Source organism: Trifolium pratense, linkage group LG3 (assembly GCF_020283565.1).
Source record: "Trifolium pratense cultivar HEN17-A07 linkage group LG3, ARS_RC_1.1, whole genome shotgun sequence".
Taxonomy (NCBI): domain Eukaryota; kingdom Viridiplantae; phylum Streptophyta; class Magnoliopsida; order Fabales; family Fabaceae; genus Trifolium; species Trifolium pratense.
In genome coordinates this window covers 17,115,249-17,133,562 of record NC_060061.1, presented here as the reverse complement: position 1 = coordinate 17,133,562, position 18,314 = coordinate 17,115,249, and the positions used below count along the sequence as shown (strand labels likewise).

General features: G+C 35.9%; 1 protein-coding gene across 2 annotated transcripts; it reads right to left on the bottom strand.

Annotated features, from left to right (window-relative positions):
- Positions 1-480: 480 nt before the first annotated feature.
- LOC123916383 (mediator of RNA polymerase II transcription subunit 16-like) lies at positions 481-18,283 on the bottom strand. 2 transcript variants are annotated; one of them, XM_045967834.1, is made up of 16 exons: positions 17,550-18,283; positions 16,588-16,656; positions 15,713-15,801; positions 14,653-14,765; positions 14,422-14,523; positions 13,317-13,407; positions 10,604-11,197; positions 9,708-10,326; positions 9,459-9,538; positions 8,294-8,376; positions 7,457-7,693; positions 4,399-4,570; positions 3,354-3,862; positions 3,005-3,181; positions 2,287-2,661; positions 481-1,397 (listed from the first exon to the last, which is right to left on the bottom strand). In XM_045967834.1, the coding sequence occupies exons 1-16, from the start codon at positions 17,816-17,818 to the stop codon at positions 1,251-1,253; spliced, it is 3,726 nt and encodes a 1,241-aa protein (XP_045823790.1). In that variant the 5' UTR covers positions 17,819-18,283; the 3' UTR covers positions 481-1,250. The 2 variants fall into 2 exon arrangements, with proteins under 2 accessions (XP_045823790.1, XP_045823791.1); XM_045967835.1 differs by lacking the exons at positions 15,713-15,801; positions 16,588-16,656; positions 17,550-18,283 and having other exon boundaries at positions 14,415-14,523; positions 14,653-14,769.
- Positions 18,284-18,314: the final 31 nt, after the last annotated feature.

Genomic DNA, 18,314 nt, shown 5'->3' with positions numbered 1-18,314 from the left:
GATTCATATTTTAAAATTTTGTCAAACTATGAATCTTCAGGATTCATATTTAAAAAAAATTATCACGATACTTCTGGATCGTAGACTATGAATCAATATAAAAAAACGAGAAGGAATAAAATGATCCGATAAAAAATAGAATAAAAAAATCATACAAAAAATAAAATTATCACTTCCCATGGTTGTTATACCTTTCTTGAAAGAGGAGAGACTATCGTGCTAATAACGTGTTATGAAACTAATCTAAACATAACTAAGAATATAGAAGAATAGAGATGAAGGAGAGAAGAGAGAAAGATTAGAGTTTGTATATTCTCTTCAAGGTGTGCATTACATTGTAACAAGGGGTACTATTTATAGGACACATTTAGGGGACAAGAAAACCTACACAATAATGGACATTCATTACATATTATTATTCATAACAGAAACCATCTTTCTTGTGTTTGCCATTTCTTGCACAAATTTTTAAAGACAAGCTAATAAACAATGTAGCTTCATATTTTTGTCAAAGGAAAAAAAATGTAACTTAATATTATATCAATCAACTTAGGAACTAAAGGCAGTTGGCCAGACTAGGACCTAGTGACAAAAAAAGTTCCATAAACCTTGGTCACTCCAGTAAATTTAAGTGGAACTATTTAAATGTACTACAACTAAACTAAGCTAATAATTACAAGGTTTATGTTGAACAAAATACTCTATAGAGGACCAGGTACATCCATGAGATGGTGATTAATATATAGTGTCTACATAATACAATAGATTTAAGGCAGTTCAAGAACTCGTGCGGAGCCTTCTCATTCTCGGGGATTGTTAAGTCATAACTGATGTAAAAGCTCCCCTACATCAACATGCATGAAACAGCAGGTACACATTTGCTCTACAGAGGGTTTACAATCTGCATTACTCAACACCGATATATATCGTATACTGTCATTGATCGATAGTATTTGGCAAGGGGCAGACTGCAGACAAAAATTAATGCCCCACGGATATCTAATGCAATTAATGGATTTTATATTTTGAATGATTGAAGCCCAGAGTGGTCAGAAAGAACAGTTTCAAATCTAGTGTGGTTACCCTTCAATAGCAGCAATATATACAAACAACCAACTTGTCAGGCAAACCTAAACCTCTTCTGTACACAAATCCAGTCAGCATTCCAAGCGAATATTCTTTCATAGTTAGCCGCAAATATACGCAAGCCTCCAATTTCCGATACATGAAACTCACAATACCATAGTCATCTATACAACTCGAACCCATGTTCCACCACACATTGGGCAGCCATATGCCCATCGGCTGATCCACCAGAATTCCCTGTCGTTCTGACTAGGAGAGGTAGTAGAACCTGGAGAAGCAAAAGCAGAAGTCTGCCGCTGACATCTTATGCACTGCACCATGGAAGTAAAAAAGTCACAAAAAAGAAGACAAACATATTATTTTGTTAAAAATATCACCTATCAGCTCGAAGATTAAGCAAATGTCATTTACTAATTTAAAATCGTAAGCAAGGGAATGACTTTGCTTACAAAATTGATTATGACAGACAATAACAAGTCTGACACTAATTTCCCAGTCACACTATCAATATTTACATCAGTTGCCATTTATTTACTGTGTTAATATTGTCATTAAAAGAAAGCCAGAGACAGAAATTCTTGGACCAAACACACTATATAATTTAAAAAAAGCATAAAAGCCAAGTACTCAAGTGGTTATCACACGATATTAAACAAATAATCAAGTAATGCTAGAGATATAAAAGTCGTCCTTGGACCATTGATTAATTAATTAACCCAAGTTTGAATGTTAGACAAAGCTGAACACTGTAAAACCAGGATGCTGACAGTCACAGATTCCATCTTTTATGTGTAGATCTAATAAAGCTGCTGCTTGTAAGTTCTGTTTTCTCTCTTTTTGTCAACTGAGACATGGTTCATCAGAATTATTTTTCAACTCACACAAGCACTAGCATTGTAGAACACCAATATGCCCATTTAAAGCATTGTAAACCAAAGAAGAAAACGACTTGTTTTTCACATTACAACAGAAATGATAAATAACAGGTCTTGCAATGCACACACAAAAAATTGAATTCCTAAGTTGGCTGTAGGATTCATATATAGTTTTTTAGACTTCATAAGATTATAAAATCACCTAAATAACAAACATTTCCCAATTTTTTAACCACAAAAAATAGACATTTCCAAGACGTGCAACTCGTTTAAATGAACACATGGATAGAAAACAATAACAAATGAACAAGATTTATTATCTAACCTTGTACCAGACCCCTTCAAGGCCAGTTTTCCATGTTGCAGTAACAACATCTCTTCGAGATCCCATTATACCAAGATAAGCACCCAAGCCAACAGAAGTGTTTAACCCAAAAGCTGCATCTCTTTCAGACATTCTGCGCTTCCTTGGCCATAAGCGATGAGTTCCATAGTATGCATCACAATGCTCTGTTGAGCTGAAATCAAGTGGGTCAGAGCAAACAACTTTAGGTTGATCATTTGCAGAATCAGCATTCTCGGGATCAGACCATGGTCCACCAAACATATTCCGCCTATGCCATTCTTCTGATGGAGGGTGGAGTTCTAGTTCGCGTAGTAAAAGACCAGCAGCATCCGCACCTCTAGGACGGGGCATATTCTGCATATTTTATTCTGTTTCAGCAAGGGCAAAAGAAAGAACAAAGAGAACCAAACAAAAACAACTGACTGGGAACCAAAAGTTTAACATCCAATCATCAACAGCGTCAAAATAATTTGACAAACTATGTTGTATCACTGAATCAGAAATAAAATTGTACTGTAAAAAGGAATCCTCATGTAAAAAAACAAGAGTTAAGCCATTTTCCAGCCTTAATATATATCACCAAAGCAAATCAACAAGTGAATAGCATAAGAAGGCTGATGAAATATCGGAAACACCAATCTTTAATTCGTTTCACAAAAATAATCAACTTAAAATAAGTAGAACCATATGAAGTTACCTGCATATGTGGACCAAGGGATGCCTCCACAACCTCAGGCAACACCGTATAGTTTCCATCAATATAATGCAGCCGAACCTGAATGTTGTTGCTCCCCACCTGAGATACTGGCAATGGGTGCTGCAGCCCAGCTGTTCGGCGGCATAGTTCCATAAGCATCATAAAAAGCACCTTGACCTGCATTATAAGCACAATGAGAAAAGAGAAGTCAAATTACAATCTACTCTATCATCGCAGCCAGTAAAAGTAAGAATACAACACTGGAAACACAACACATTTATGTAAGCCACAAACCATAAAAAACACGGAGCTTCCGATAAGTCAAAAATTATCACTTTATAGTTAATACCTCTTCAAAAGTATATCCTTGGCCAGCATTTCCACTGCCCAACCTCGAACGTCCAGAAGGTGCTTCTTCATTTCCTTTTGGCCCAGACATAAGCTGACCAGCACGTCCCGTCAGACCATCTTCTGACTTAGCCACAGCTGGAACTGGTTTTGAGATCTCCTCCACTTTGCCAGAAGCAGCAGCATTAGACTTCTGTATATTTGTATCAGTAGTTCTATTTGCAGCCCCCATATAGCGTGGAAGTTGTGTACGTCGAAAGAAAAAGCAGAAGAGCAAAAGTTGGCATAGTCTGTGAAGGAAATGACAGTCCCCTATAAGTCTAACTGCCGGTGTTCCAGGAAATGTTCCTGTATTAACGCTAATAGGCATAAATGTGGAAGGACCACTGATGGGGTTAGGAGTTGGGTTGGACCCTCCATCAGTTGCGTTGCTAATCTTGGCAATAGCCCCTTGAACCCAGGTTTGCAACTGTGCACTTCCTATAGAGCTGGTGCCGCCATTTTGACCTCCTGGAAAATATTGTATGCATTTGAGTTTGATATTTAAATTGCGAGACAAAAGATATCACAGCATTGGTGAAAATTATCAATGCAATTCAGAGAAGATAACTGATTATTTTCTGTGACCATCAGAAGAGAAGCACTAAATTTATGCCTCGAACATAGATCCATTACGATACCAAATTGAACTGAGCTACAATTCGAAAAACAGAAAAGCAAACAATTTCCATATGAAAGCATGATAAAGAAAACAAGATATAATATAACTTAAAACAAGTTAAATCTATCTCTAGATCCTAGTACATTTTTTGAAGATTTTCAAGTAGGTTCTTTATTCTTTAAAAGCTTTAAATGGGTCCGTATAGTTTCAAATCCTTTACTTGGAGACTGGATACAAGGACCCTACAGAGTAAGATTTTGAAACCAAAGGGAGTCCATTTATAGTTTTTATAATATTAGAATCCATTAAAAATATTCTTAAGAGAAAGGGATCTGCAAATCAATTTAAGCTACAAAAAATAATTATCTGATAACTGCACACTGACCCTGACTTGTTGCAGGAGTTGCTGAACTTTGGGTAGGACTGGCAACCATGTTGCGATTGCTTCCCGTGCCTGCAGTCACAGCATGACTAGCCAATGTGCGACAGAAACTTGCATAACGTCGCAAACGTGTAATAAAATGTGAGGCTAAATCAAGAACTGCGTCAACATAAGCCTGCAAAGATTAAAACAAATATGAAACAAGACCTACAGACAATCAAATGTATAACAACCTAAGAACAACTCACAAAGAACAAAAAAAAAATGAAGAAGAAAAACTCTAAAGGATTCCATCATGTACAAACACACAAAGACAATAATAAAGTTAAATTTACTAAATTATTTTTTTGGTTAGTAATGGATTAAAGTTTATGCTAATTAAAAGTGATAAATAAAAATGAATGAGAATGTGTATAAAAACATAGAAGTATTATATAAAATCACAATTGGGGCAGGTCTGGGTGCAGGGTGGGATATCAACGCGGAGTGGCTGATCTTGAAAGGTTTTTTTTTTGTGTGTGTGGGGGGGGGGGGGGGGGGGGGGGGGGGGGGGGGGGGGGGGGGGGGGGGGTGGTTATTATATTAGATGTATACAGAACGGTTGTTTTTAAATGAAAAAATATTTTATTTTTTTTTGAAGGAAAATGAAAAAAGTTGGTGAGGACATTAATCGTTGATATATATTAATGAAAAAGCGGTTTTTTTCCATAAGAAGTCAGTTGGCTTAGTGGCTAGAGACAATATTTGAGTGTTCCATGGCGCGGGTTCGAAACTTCCCACTGCATATTAAGAATGATTTTTATTTAAAAAAAAAAACACAACAAATGCAAACATGTTTACATACATGATTCAAACCTACATCATAATAGTATTGTTAACCACTAGGCCGCTTTGCACAATTGATACATGTTTGCACAACATAATATATATAGCGTAACTTTATGCTATAATATGTATACACATAAAAAATACACTAGCGGAAGATTTCTTCCGGTGGATGGGGAGATTTCTAAGCAATGCAGGAGGGGAGAAGAGCAATAACCTGATATTTTTTGGGTGGATCGTGGCACACATGGGCCCATGAGGAGTTCCGCCCATGTCAACTTCCCCGCCCCCACAGTTACTACACTTCATAACTCTTTGTAGTAATTATATTTCATCAACCCAACAGTTGAATATTTTTATATTATCTTAACCATTATGCTTACAAAAAATTATAGAAATTGTATACTTGTATTTTACTAGATAAATTGTCATATTTTTTAAATTTTATGAAACTGCATAGATTTGACTACTCAATAAGAATTATTAATTTGACAGTTGGATTGATGAAAATATAATGTCTACATAGAGTTATAAAGCATAGTAACTAACTATGAAAAGAGTTACTCTTGGAGTCAATGGAATCCCACACACACACACACACACACACACACACACACACACACACACACACACACATATATATATATATATATATATATATGGGTTTTGCTAATGTACACCCGCTTATTTTTAAGAAGGTGTGTGTTAGCAAGTTATAACTAAAAAGTAGTTAAATACACCTTAAGGTGCATGTTGCTAATGCACACCTTCTAAAAAATAAGTGGGTGTACGTTAGCAACTCCTATAGGCATTTGCTATAATACACCTACTTAATTTTTAGAAGGTGTGTGTTAGCAAATGATAACTAAAAAGTAGTTAAATACACCTTAAGGTGTATGTTGCTAATGCACACCTTCATAAAAAACAGTGGGTGTGCATTAGCAAATCCCTATATATATATATATATATATATATATATATATATATATATATATATAAGCTTCTTAGTTTTAAATATTGAGTGCTATCTCAATACTGCTGACCCCAAGAATGCTATTCTGAATTTTTTGGAAGTATCGTGTTAAGAAGTCCCACATCGGTTGAGAGATGGTCTGACTAAGTGTTTATAAACTAGAGGCAATCCTCACCTTACAAGCTGGTTTTGTAAGGATGAGTTAGGCCCAATACTCATTTCTAAGATGGTATCAGAGCTTCTCCACGATCCGTTGGGCCACCTGTTATCAGGTTTCCGCTATCGGGCCACCTACCGTTTATATCCACGCACCAAGCCCAATAGTGTTGGGCGTGAGGGGGTGTGTTAAGAGTCCCACATCGGTTGAAAGATGGCCTGACTGAGTGTTTATAAACTAGAGGCAATCCTCACCTTACAAGCCGGTTTTGTAAGGATGAGTTAGGCCCAATACTCATTTCTAAGATATCGTTTTCATGACATTTATTCACACTCGAGTTTATAAAGAAGGGCACATCTCACCTTACAAGGTGGTTTTGTAAGGATGAGTTGGCTCAATGCAAAAGGCTAATAATATAGTACCACATCTCACCTTATCCAGCCACCCATCATAATATCCACGCATCAAGCCCAAAAGTGTTGGGCGTAAGGGAGTGTATCGGGAAAACCGTAAGTACCACCTTAAGGATCATAAAGAAATGCACACCTTACAAGTTGGTTTTGTAAGAGATGGTCAGTTCCCTGCGACGGCTAGTTGCCAGAGAAGGAAAAGAGACAAATTGAGAACGAAACCTCAGTTGTAATCCCCAAGGAGTTCTAGTGATTTTAAAAAAAAAAAATCCCCACGATCTTTTATTTTATAGAGCATTTTTGAAATTTCAGTTTGCACTCATGGTGTGGCGCTACGATGCCGCAAATCACGCAAATTTTTCTGTGGAAACAGTCACAACGCTTGTGACAATGAACCACAACGCTACAAAGCTCACTGCAGCAGCTAGGGAGGCACTCCAAGTCGTGACGCCGCTACTGCACGCAATTGATGACCTTGTTATTAAGGCATATAGCAGTTGGCAACTCTGCACCACTATCAAAAATTGACAGTTATTCTATGGATTAAGGCATATAGCAGTTGGCCACTCTGCACCACTATCAAAGATCGACAGTTATTCTATGGCGAGACAGAAGAAAGCATAGATGAGGAGTATGCTGAATGAAGAAAGACCAACAATGAAGCACAACAAATTTCATACTGTAACCAAAGCAGACCTGAACGCAAGGAATTAATGCAGGCTCGACAGCCATTGTTTCAGGGTCAATGCTGGATAACATTTCACCAGATGCTTGCCAAAGCTCAGGCACGAATGCTGAAGAATTTGTCAATGCAGACTCAATCCCTCTCCCGAGCATATCCAACAACAACCTAGCTTGCATATCCAAAACCATAGCCCTGACCTCTTGCGCATTTGAGCCTTCCAGTAGTCTACACTTTATCCTATCTAGACTCTGCAATCATAGCATTAGGAAACAAGTTCATTTAGGTTAAAAAGCTGCGACAAAGAAAAACATTATCACATGCCTATCTGAAAATACTACCATGAACAAAAGAAACTAATAGAAGAAAATTAATATTGTTTATATTGTAATGAGAATTCTCTCATCTGAAAGACACAACAAAAGGATGGAGCACATTTGGTTTAAAATTGGGCCTCAGATTTTTTGGAGTTTAAAAAGTATATTCACAATGAAATTCACATGGAAGTTTTAAAAGATTTTAGCATTTAACTGGCATCAAATATCAACATCAAATTAAGCTCTTAATCATCTACAAGTTATTTAGTGGTTATGCACGATGATGCAAGTACAAATTTCAACAAGAAATAAAAGATTGTCAGTAATAAGTAGTTGCCTGAGTCCAAAATCCAGGTTATGATCCATGTAAAACCGACCAACAGTTTATATTAAAGTACTATCTCATCACAGTTAACAGAAAAACAATGAGACCCCTCTTGAGCTTTAATATGAAGAAGTTGAAGAACAAATAGAGGAAAAATTATGAAAGTCAATAACAGAATGCTGAAATAGTGACAGTTAACAATAACATACAGGACCATATTGTTGTCTGTGCTGCACAGAAGGAAGAGAATGGAAATCCGCGTCCAAAACCGCAACAACGCTGTTAAGTGAAACTGAAACCAGGAAAAGAAAGTATTGTCTGTCAATGTGCAGCATCAACATTATAGAATAGTATAGATTTTGCAGATGCTTTCCAACAGCTCACATATGTAATGTTAAATCATATCATTGTTTCTTCATCTAGATCAAACTTGTACAGATCAAAAAAGAGAAATGACTTCATTGTGAAACATTGAAATGAGAGAAAATAATAGAAAAGAAAATCTCAAATAGATTTATGTGAAGAAAAATCACCAGAGACTATATACAAGGGAGATTGCAGAAGTTAGTCTCAAATGCCGGGAAATAAATATTCACAAGAGTCCTCCTAACAGATCATTAGATCTATAAAACTATTCTGCAGTAGGAGTAGGAGGTTCTAGCTGGCAGTGAGTCGGTACATTGTACAAACAGCATTAAGTAGAAGATGGCAGGATATATGCCTTTTATAAGTAACAGCACAAAAACAAAAATAACCACATAAGTACAAATGGATTACTTTGTATCAGGACTTTCCTGAGGGTGTGTTCATTGTCTTATGACTTGTCTAAAGGCCACACCCTCATAAAATGGATAGCCAGGTCTTTGGAGTCGCATGGTTTGCATTATGGGTGCCATAGACAGTGTTAGATGAGCTACAGTTGTTTACAGAAATGTATAAAAAGTGAGCCTTCCAGCAGTACCTCAGGAATTTATCCCGAGTGTACTGGCTAACAGTACACGTTTTGTTATGGCAGGAACTATGAGAAGGTTTCTGAGAAATGAACAAGTATGTAGTTGGTAAAAAGAATGAAAAGCTGTTGAGCCAAAAGAAACTAGAAAGCAAAACAATGACCACCGTAAGGTGAACTGTGAAACAATGATCAACTAGTGTAAGAAAATAATAGAAAGGAAAATCTACGAGAGCTCAGTAATGTAAAATTACCATGGAGAAGGGAAATTACAAGTTAGTTTAAAAAGCAGAGAGCTAGTTATAAGAGTCCTAAAAAATCATGTAGATGCATAAATATTGTGCAGTAGGAGGGGTAGGCTGCCAGTGAGTTTGTAACAACAGATTCTTATTAATTAACAGACTAAACAACAAGCACATCCTTACCAATACCATCCTCAGCAGCACTCTGTGTGCAGCCAACAGCATCCCACCAATCAACTCCAACCAATAGGCTCCACCAAAACCTGTTTTACTAACAGATATTAGCAAATACATGCAAATCATTGAGCAAAGAAACAAATCACGACTTCCACTGCCTAACACGGTTGATAAGCAATTAGCAGAAGCCGCAAATTCAAAGGAATGTTAAGAAATAGTTAACATATTGCGTTATAAAAAGGATAAAGCATTCACCTTTCGGCAATTGCACGCTCCCAAGTTGACGAATTGGCCTTCACTTGACTAATAGGAACGGGAGGAGGAAGAACCCGAATTATTTTCAATATTGTATAATTTTTGCTAGTATCATGCCAAACAGAAGCTGAACAGCAGCTTGTTGAAGAAAAAGCGGGAACAGCAATTGCTGATCCAACCGTAATTTGATAGCTGTCTACTGCTGTAAAATTTGGACCAGAAAAGATATGGACACCACCCCGAAGGAAAGCAATTGCAATTTCACCACCATGAGCAGAGTAAACAATTCGAGCAAGTGTCCTGACATCACTTGGAAGATCAAATGGATCAAAATTGACCCGCTTTGATTTATCCGGAATAGACTCAGATACCTTTTGCACATCAGTAGCCATTCCATTTGCAGGAGATTGATGGTTCTTGAAATCATTTGTTGGAGGTATGCTTAGGTTCACTTTGGACTGCCAAACAGTTTGCATAGGAGGTTGTCCACCCATACTAGAGGTAGGGTTCCCAAATATAGGATGGAGAACAACATGCTGTAAAGATGATTCCCAGCGTTGCACTCTCCATCCTGTAATTGATGGACCTTCATCCGGATCAGAAGGAGACATGTACTGTCCTGTAAAGGTAAAATCAGTTAAGCATCATTTTTTTTAGTTGAATTATCTGCTCACATGAAACCTCTGGCATATTCTGACAAACATGCATTACAATCAGCATTATCACAACATTGGGGTGAAAAGAAGGCTGGATAGATATTGTAAGTATGAATCGATGGGAAGTGTGAGAAAAAGTGAAAACGGGGAAATGTAGCAAGAATTTGAGAAAAATGCAAACAAGATGCAAACTTGTTTGAGGGAAGGAAGAAGAAAAAATAGTCAGATTCAGCTTCATACCCTCAACTATCGCAACAGCTATCACAGAACCAGCACGAGTTGGATCAAAGGCCACTGCTGTTACACCAGAACCCCATGTAGTGGTTGCTGCAGATTGAGCTGCAGCTTCAGGACTCACATATGCTGAAAAATTTGAAACTGGTGAGCAGAATAGAGGTACAGCATCACTAATGTTTTTGTCTGACAGCTCATTTCCTTGTTTTGCTTGAGATAATAAATAATCTTGCCAAGAAAATAAATATGCAGCTAAAGGTGCAAAACCAGCCCAATTGGGTGGGATAAGTGGCGGGACACCGGACGTAATACAAGTCTTTGGAGTTGTTTGGAAGCCATTTCCAGGTCCAGGTGTGACCTCCCATACTACGATGGTGGATGGGTTAACAATCGGTACACCTGCCACATGCATGGCACCACTATCTGTTATGATAGCATCACCAGCCATGATACCACTGGGCCCACAGCCTAAAAGTCCTTTACTGGTGTAAAACCACCTCGGTGTTGAGCCATTCTGACTATGAGGCCACTGGGACCAGTGAAGTTGAACTGAGCCTGATGAGAACACAGAACAGACGCAAAGAAAATTGGGCCATCTAGCTGAAATAAAACAGATGAATACATCAGATACACAAGGATAATATGTATAGCAAAGTAAAAATAATGAATGACCGACCAAAGTGCAATCAAATGGAGGAAATTCCACGTGCCACAAGCCATTGTGGCATCTGAGTAGCACTGGTTGAGGGGTGTCCAAGTAACCAACACGTCACAGAAGGGGACATGCAGGTGCCGAACACTCATACGCAGTACGAAACTCATAACACACAGCAGACAATCCATTCCGGTGTGGACACAATTACGACACCAAGCCAATACTTTTTATTTGACGTTAGGCCTCTTATTGGTAAACATTATAAGTGGCAGCCTTTGAGGTTTAAAGTGAAAGGTCCGAACCAATTAGGTCGTTATTATTTTATTAGGCAGCAGTTATGTTATTAGACAGTTGTTGAATAATAGGGAGACTGAAGGAAAAACCAGTAGGCAATTAATTGGGACTGAATATTGGTCGGAAGAGATTAAGCTCTCTAATTCTTGGAAGGGAGAGACCAAGAGTCCAAGACTCTCGAATTCTTTGGATAGGAATTGCCTTGCAACCAGATACTATCCCTTTCCTTAATTTTTATGTTATTTCCTAGTGTGTTTTATTGTAAAAGAACTTAGCCTCTATTCTGAGAAAGCAGTCCTGAGATTTTGCGATTAAAATAGAATTATTACAATTTACAGTACTACTAAATTTCTATGTTCGGTCAATGCAAAAAAAATAAAAAATCTATGTTCGGTACCAGTTTCTATCACATGGCTGGTACCACAATTTTGAATTTTCAATTCTTTTATGATGTTGATGATCAACTAGGAAGTGAAAGGCCTTAAATTGATTAGTTTCTTTTCAATTTTTAGATAGTAGATGGTTGTATTGAAGGTGAAAGCAGCAGTCAGTTTATTTTAAATAGCAGCGCTAAAGCGCTATTGTATAGCGGAATTTGAACAAATCGCTATTGTTCCATGATATGCTATGCAGTACAAAATATTTGGATATAGCAGCGCTATAACACTGTTGTTTAGCGGAATTTGAACAAAGTGTTATTATCCGCAATCCACAACACTGGGCACAGTTCAATATCTTATCATCTAGTTAATCTACTTTATAAGGAACGTGTTAAAATTGTATAAGGATGCCTCTTCGGATTTTTTTGTGAGACACATTATCATAGGGAAAATATAGTACTTAACAAGTCCTTTTGATATAATGATGAATATAAAATATTAAATTTCAATTTAAAAATATATTGGACACTAACCGTGTCTATGTGTCAGTATCACGTTTGTTGTCTATGTCTATCTTTGTACTTCATAGGTGCCAATGGGCATCACCACTTGATGTGTATTGATATATTTCAAATGTAGTGAGTCATTATAGTGGAAAATAATTTTGCTTTAAATTCAAAACCAGGGTTCAAATTCAGTGTAGTACTTTTGCAGTGCTATTTTTATATTTTTCACCAAGTCTTCTTTGTATTTTAGTTGAGTTGGGCGTGAAACACGACAAGTTACGAGCTTTTATATTAAACAATATTTTTATCCGGGAGACTAATTTCTTGTAGAAAAAATGAATTTTTGGGATGCTTAAAGTGAGGGCTTGAGCCGCCTTATGCTTGGGTCAGCCCTGTATATAGAATAAGAATCCTCCTATTTCATAGGCAATCAAAATCCCAACATCAAGGATACATTAACGCACAAATACATCAAACAGTTGGAGAGGGTATTATCGAAAAAACAGGAAAATAATAACGATACAAAACTCATTAATTTCAGGTAACTTTATCCTGTATCATTTGCCTCCATAAAGCAACTTTATTAGTCATAAAAGCAATATTATAAACATTAAATCTAAAACCCTCAAAAAAGGAAAAATTTAAGCCGATGGCTTCTGGTATAGTTTCCCATGTCAAAACAAAGAATATTATTGGTAATAATTCAAAAGTAATATAAAAGTAGTATTTCTTCTACACACTGCATTAACACCAGCAACTAACAAAATTACTGAGGAAAGAAAAAATGTAATCAATCTGGGCAACTATTCCCCTTCCCAAAGTTACATTTCTAATGTACCCACAAATAAAAGGCAAGCATAAACAATGTAAACAGAATAAGTGACCTGAAGTTTGAGATTGCTGTGAAAGAAACTTTTCCTCAAATGCAAGCTTCGGATTTGTAGGATTAGTTGATTTGGATGATAACCACCTATACTGTTTTTTTCAAAAAAAAAAACAGTTGATTCAGATTAAAAATGAAGTAGCAAATAATAGTTGTGCTCAATTTAAATCATACGGGATTAGAATCTCCACGATCTTAAAAAAATGATATCCAAAATATACTATTAACTTGTGTTGGAATATGATTAAAAGATCTAACTTAACCATAAGCTAAACAATACAACCATCAAAATAAACTCTGCACACAGAAATAAATAGAGACAGGATGAAAAGTAAATCACAAGAAACACCTGAAAATATGAGACAATATTGCGAAAGAATGATAATGAAGATCTTCAAAAGCAACTTTATAATTTGTTGATAAATAATGTAATTCTATTCGGTTTGATAAAAATAATCTAAAGACATTTGCTTCTTTCTAGTCTTTCTTTACCATATTTAGAGAATTCTTTATTCACGTTTCTCTTCCCTTATGGCATTTTCTTACCTATGTAACTGATTCTTCCCTTTAAGTATCAATTGTACAGAGGATAAAGAGAAGAATCAGTTACATATGTAAGAACATGCCATAAGGGAAGAGAAACGTGAATAAGAGGAACAAAACTACAACATTTTCCTTCGTTTTTCTTTAATATAAGGGTAAGCAAAACTTGGTTCTAACCATCTATCAAGCAATGCTTAAGACCTTTTTCCGAAAACCAGATTCATATTACAATTGGAAACTATGGTCTATCATACAGAAGAATGATAACATGCATATGCTAACCTATCTGATCAGAGGTTTAAATAATTGAGACTTTAGTTGAGAACTACTAGTACCAAATAGGAAAGATAGAGGGAGAGAACAGACAAAGAACATATATATATATATATATATATATATATATATATATATATATATATATATATATATATATATATATATATATATATGTGTGTGTGTGTGTATCTCCCTTACATAACCACAAAAGATCAAGGGAAAAGATAGACAAATTAAAATGTTATTATTTGAACATGACATCAGCACAAGACTACGTAACTGCATACCGGAGACACTCCTGATAGCCACTTTGTAGCAACTGCAATATCTTGCCGCCACTCATGCTCACGCTGCCAACAGCTAGCATCACGGACAAGATTAGGTGGCCCCTGAATGAAAAACGATCAGTGCAACAAACATATAACACAAACAAAGGTGTGGAATATAGGAGCCAGGAAAATTGAAAATATGGGTTAGATTATGTATCTCAGGAAATGAGATTGATAGCTCACACTTACTTGAGAAGGTTGAGTCCAAATAGTTACCCTCCCGTGAAAATTAGCAATCAGTAATGCACGGGGGCAAGAGGTGGGGGACCATTCTATAAACTGGACTGAATCACGAGGAGAATCTGCAGAAGATGTAATTATAAAAAAACTATATTTCCGAAAATAAAACTGCAAAAAAGGGGTGTCGATAAACATCATCATATTTGAGGGAAGAGAAAAATTTACAAATCAGCTAACTTCTTGTTTACTTCAGCTATGCCATATATAATATACAGGACCTCAAAATGCAATTTAGGAATTCTAGAATATATTATTCATTCAGATTTAATTTGGCTTTTATTGTAATGGTATTCCTGCTAAAATCGCAAAAGACATCATGTCATGTGTAAACTGGTGGTAAATGGGTGAGCCTTGACCCTCTTCAGAGCTGAACATGATGGAAGCCTTCGAGACTTGGCCTGCCTTTTTTATTCGTTATATTTTTTGGTAAGTAATAACAATTACTGATAATCATAGATTTACATTTTCCATTAAAAAATATCCTTCAAAATTGAATGTCAAACAGTTTAAAAACACTTTGAAATTGTTTATGTGTAATGACTTCACAGGGACATTAGATTGGATAGGAATAGGTCGGACGGGGAATATAATTCCATTTTAAGTTGGGGAAGGGGTTGAAGAAAAACATTCCATATTAGCATATGAACGATTCTGCATTTATTCCATATTAGTTAGATGCCTTCAATAACATTCCAAAAGCAATTCAATTAAAAACGAGTGGACAGATAGCTGTATGGTGACGTTTTGTGTTCATACAATTTATCTAGATCAAGATAAACAGATATTAACTCCTACTTTATAACCAAAAATCAAAATATTGCAAATACTATTAGCTAATGCCAGATTTACGATTGAATTGCCTCATATTAGCATAAGCTTTAAATTAATCATCAAAGAAGACTATCAAAACTTCACAACAGTTCAACTCAAACGTTACAATATTTTGGCATAAGATACAGTAATAATGGAACATCCATGGTCATAGAATGAAGCAATGACATCAATATACCTGCTATGACATTGAATACTGCACATTCAGTTGGCCTCTCTGGGATCACAATATGTATAGGGATCCAAAATGGTGGATTAGCAGTTGAACTATGAAAAAGAAAATAAACACTAATAAGCATTACATATAGAATTATATAGCTTAAAATGTGTATCCATCAAACCAGTGGCGAAGCTAGGCCGGAATTTTAGAGAGGACCAAAAAGCAATATATAATAAGTAGTGCATCCCAATTTCAATATTTGTTTGTTGTTGTTGTGGTTATTTTTACTGTCAATTTAAGCTTAAGTAAATGGGGTTCAACCCTTGCCTTCCGCATTTTTGCCTGTAAAAAGGCTTCAGGGGGATTCAATCCCAAAACCAAAAAGCAGCGGCAGCATTTATTGACCTCTGTGCCAGAACGAAGTAATTCAATATAATGCGCATATGGGATACAGATAGACTAATATTTTCCGAAAAAATAGAAAGAAAGAAAAAAAATAGCTTCAGAGGGATTCGACCACCCAACCAATACGCTGCAAAATATATGTTTTACCACTGCGCCAGCATGCAACATATGTCCACTATGCGCATAAAATATACACACACACACACACAGAGCTTAATATTACAAAATGTTTATAATACCTACTTTTTTTCAAATAAAATAAATTTTGTGGTGGCCATGGCCTTCCCCCATCCTTATGTGGCTCCACCACCACTACATCAAACTAAGTCTGTTGACTTTGTCAATAGAGTATGGTGCAGATCAATTCTTCTGCTTTTAATTTTTCCATCAATTATCTTTATACTAACAGAAGCTCTTCTTAATGACATGTGTAACACAGTAAAATTTTCAGGAACGAAACATGTCCAAATGGGTCAAAAAACACAAACCTTGGAATTCTCGCACACGTTTCAGCAGCACAAGCTATAGCATTTAGTTTTCCACACCAGGAAACAGCACTGCAGAAGGAAAAAAATTGATAATAGTAAAATTATTTGCCATATAGGACTTATAATAGTACACAAACAAATTCAATTTACATATTGAAAAACCAAAAAACAAATGTCAGAATCTAAATTTTACATAAACAAACTCAGACACTATCACCACCTAAAGTCAGAAGCAAAATAAATCAAATTTTGTTCAATATAACCAATTTGAACTCGTTGATCCAACTAGCAACAAAAAGCAGGAGATATAAGGATCTTTTGATGGTTGGGAGTGGATGAGTTAAGGAGTGAAGTGATAAGGAGGTCAGGAGTTCGATTCCCACCCTCAACAAAACTAACAAAAAACTAACAAATACGAGTAGTTACTAACATCGGCTGTTTCAAAAAGAACTAGCAACAAAAAGCTAAGAAATTGCTATGAATTTTTAAAACAAAAAGTCACAAAACATCACTCATATTAAAATATATGTGGCTCAAATTAGAAACGTTAAAACATTTAGTTGTTGTACCATACTAAAATGAGAATTGAATAGATAGAAAACATTGGTCTACAAAATCGAGGTCAGAAATTTGATTCTCACCCTCAACAAAACTAACAAAGAAACTAAAGATACTAGTTACTAAAATTGGCTCTTTCAAAAAAACTAACAACAAAAAGCTAAGAACTTACTTTGAATCTTCAAAACAAAAAGTCACAATTCACAAAACATATCCAAAGCATCACACACACTAAATATCACCATCAAGTAAAATTAAACGAAATTATCAATCAAATTACAATCCACTCCAAACATTTCCACCTCAAGTATCAATCAACTCAACATATACATGAACTATTGGACTAAAACAACAAATTAAAAATAAAAAATAAAAAAAAACATTTTTTTCTTCAGTAAACTAACCTGAAATTACGACAGAGTTCAGGAACACTCATCTTATGCTGCAAATTAGACTTAGATTGTTTAAGCCTAATTGTGAAAACAGTAGCAGGATTAACCGAATCTTCTTCCATTGATTGATCAATTGGTGATTTTTCCTCAGCAAGAACCTCTTTTTCTTCAACAGAAACCGATTCGTTGTTGTTTTCTTGAAGGTCTTGAGATTCGGGAATAGACTGAGCCAAAGGCTCAACTTCTTGAGATTCTTTTGTGGCAGTGGTTTGTTGATTCATAGCGAATAATAAAAAACCCTAATTTTTATATATATGGGGAAAAAATGAAGAGAGAGAAATGTGGTAGTGGTGGGAAAGTCGTAATTGAAGGCGACAGATGACACTGTTTGATGAGAGTGGGGTTAGTGTGATTGTGAGTGGGAAAGGGGAGAAATGAGGATGGGGATTTGGGGGAATTTTAATTTTGTTTAATAAAAAGGTGTGATTTTTAGGGTTTTTGTGTGTAAGTGGTGGACAAAGTAGAGACAGTGATTCCAGATTTGCTTTCTTGCTGAGGAAAATGTTTTGTTTTTTACACTTTTTTTAATCTTTTTTTGTCGTTTGAGAATTGTGAAAGTGTGGTGTGTTGTCACAGGTGGTGCCAGGTGGTGGTGATTGCCAAAGATGGTTTGTTTATTCTTTGGTGCAGAATAGTAAAGACTAGACATTTGTTAAGAAATTAAGAAATTACTGTAATGTTAAGATTATACAATATGCTCAATATGAGAAGAAAATT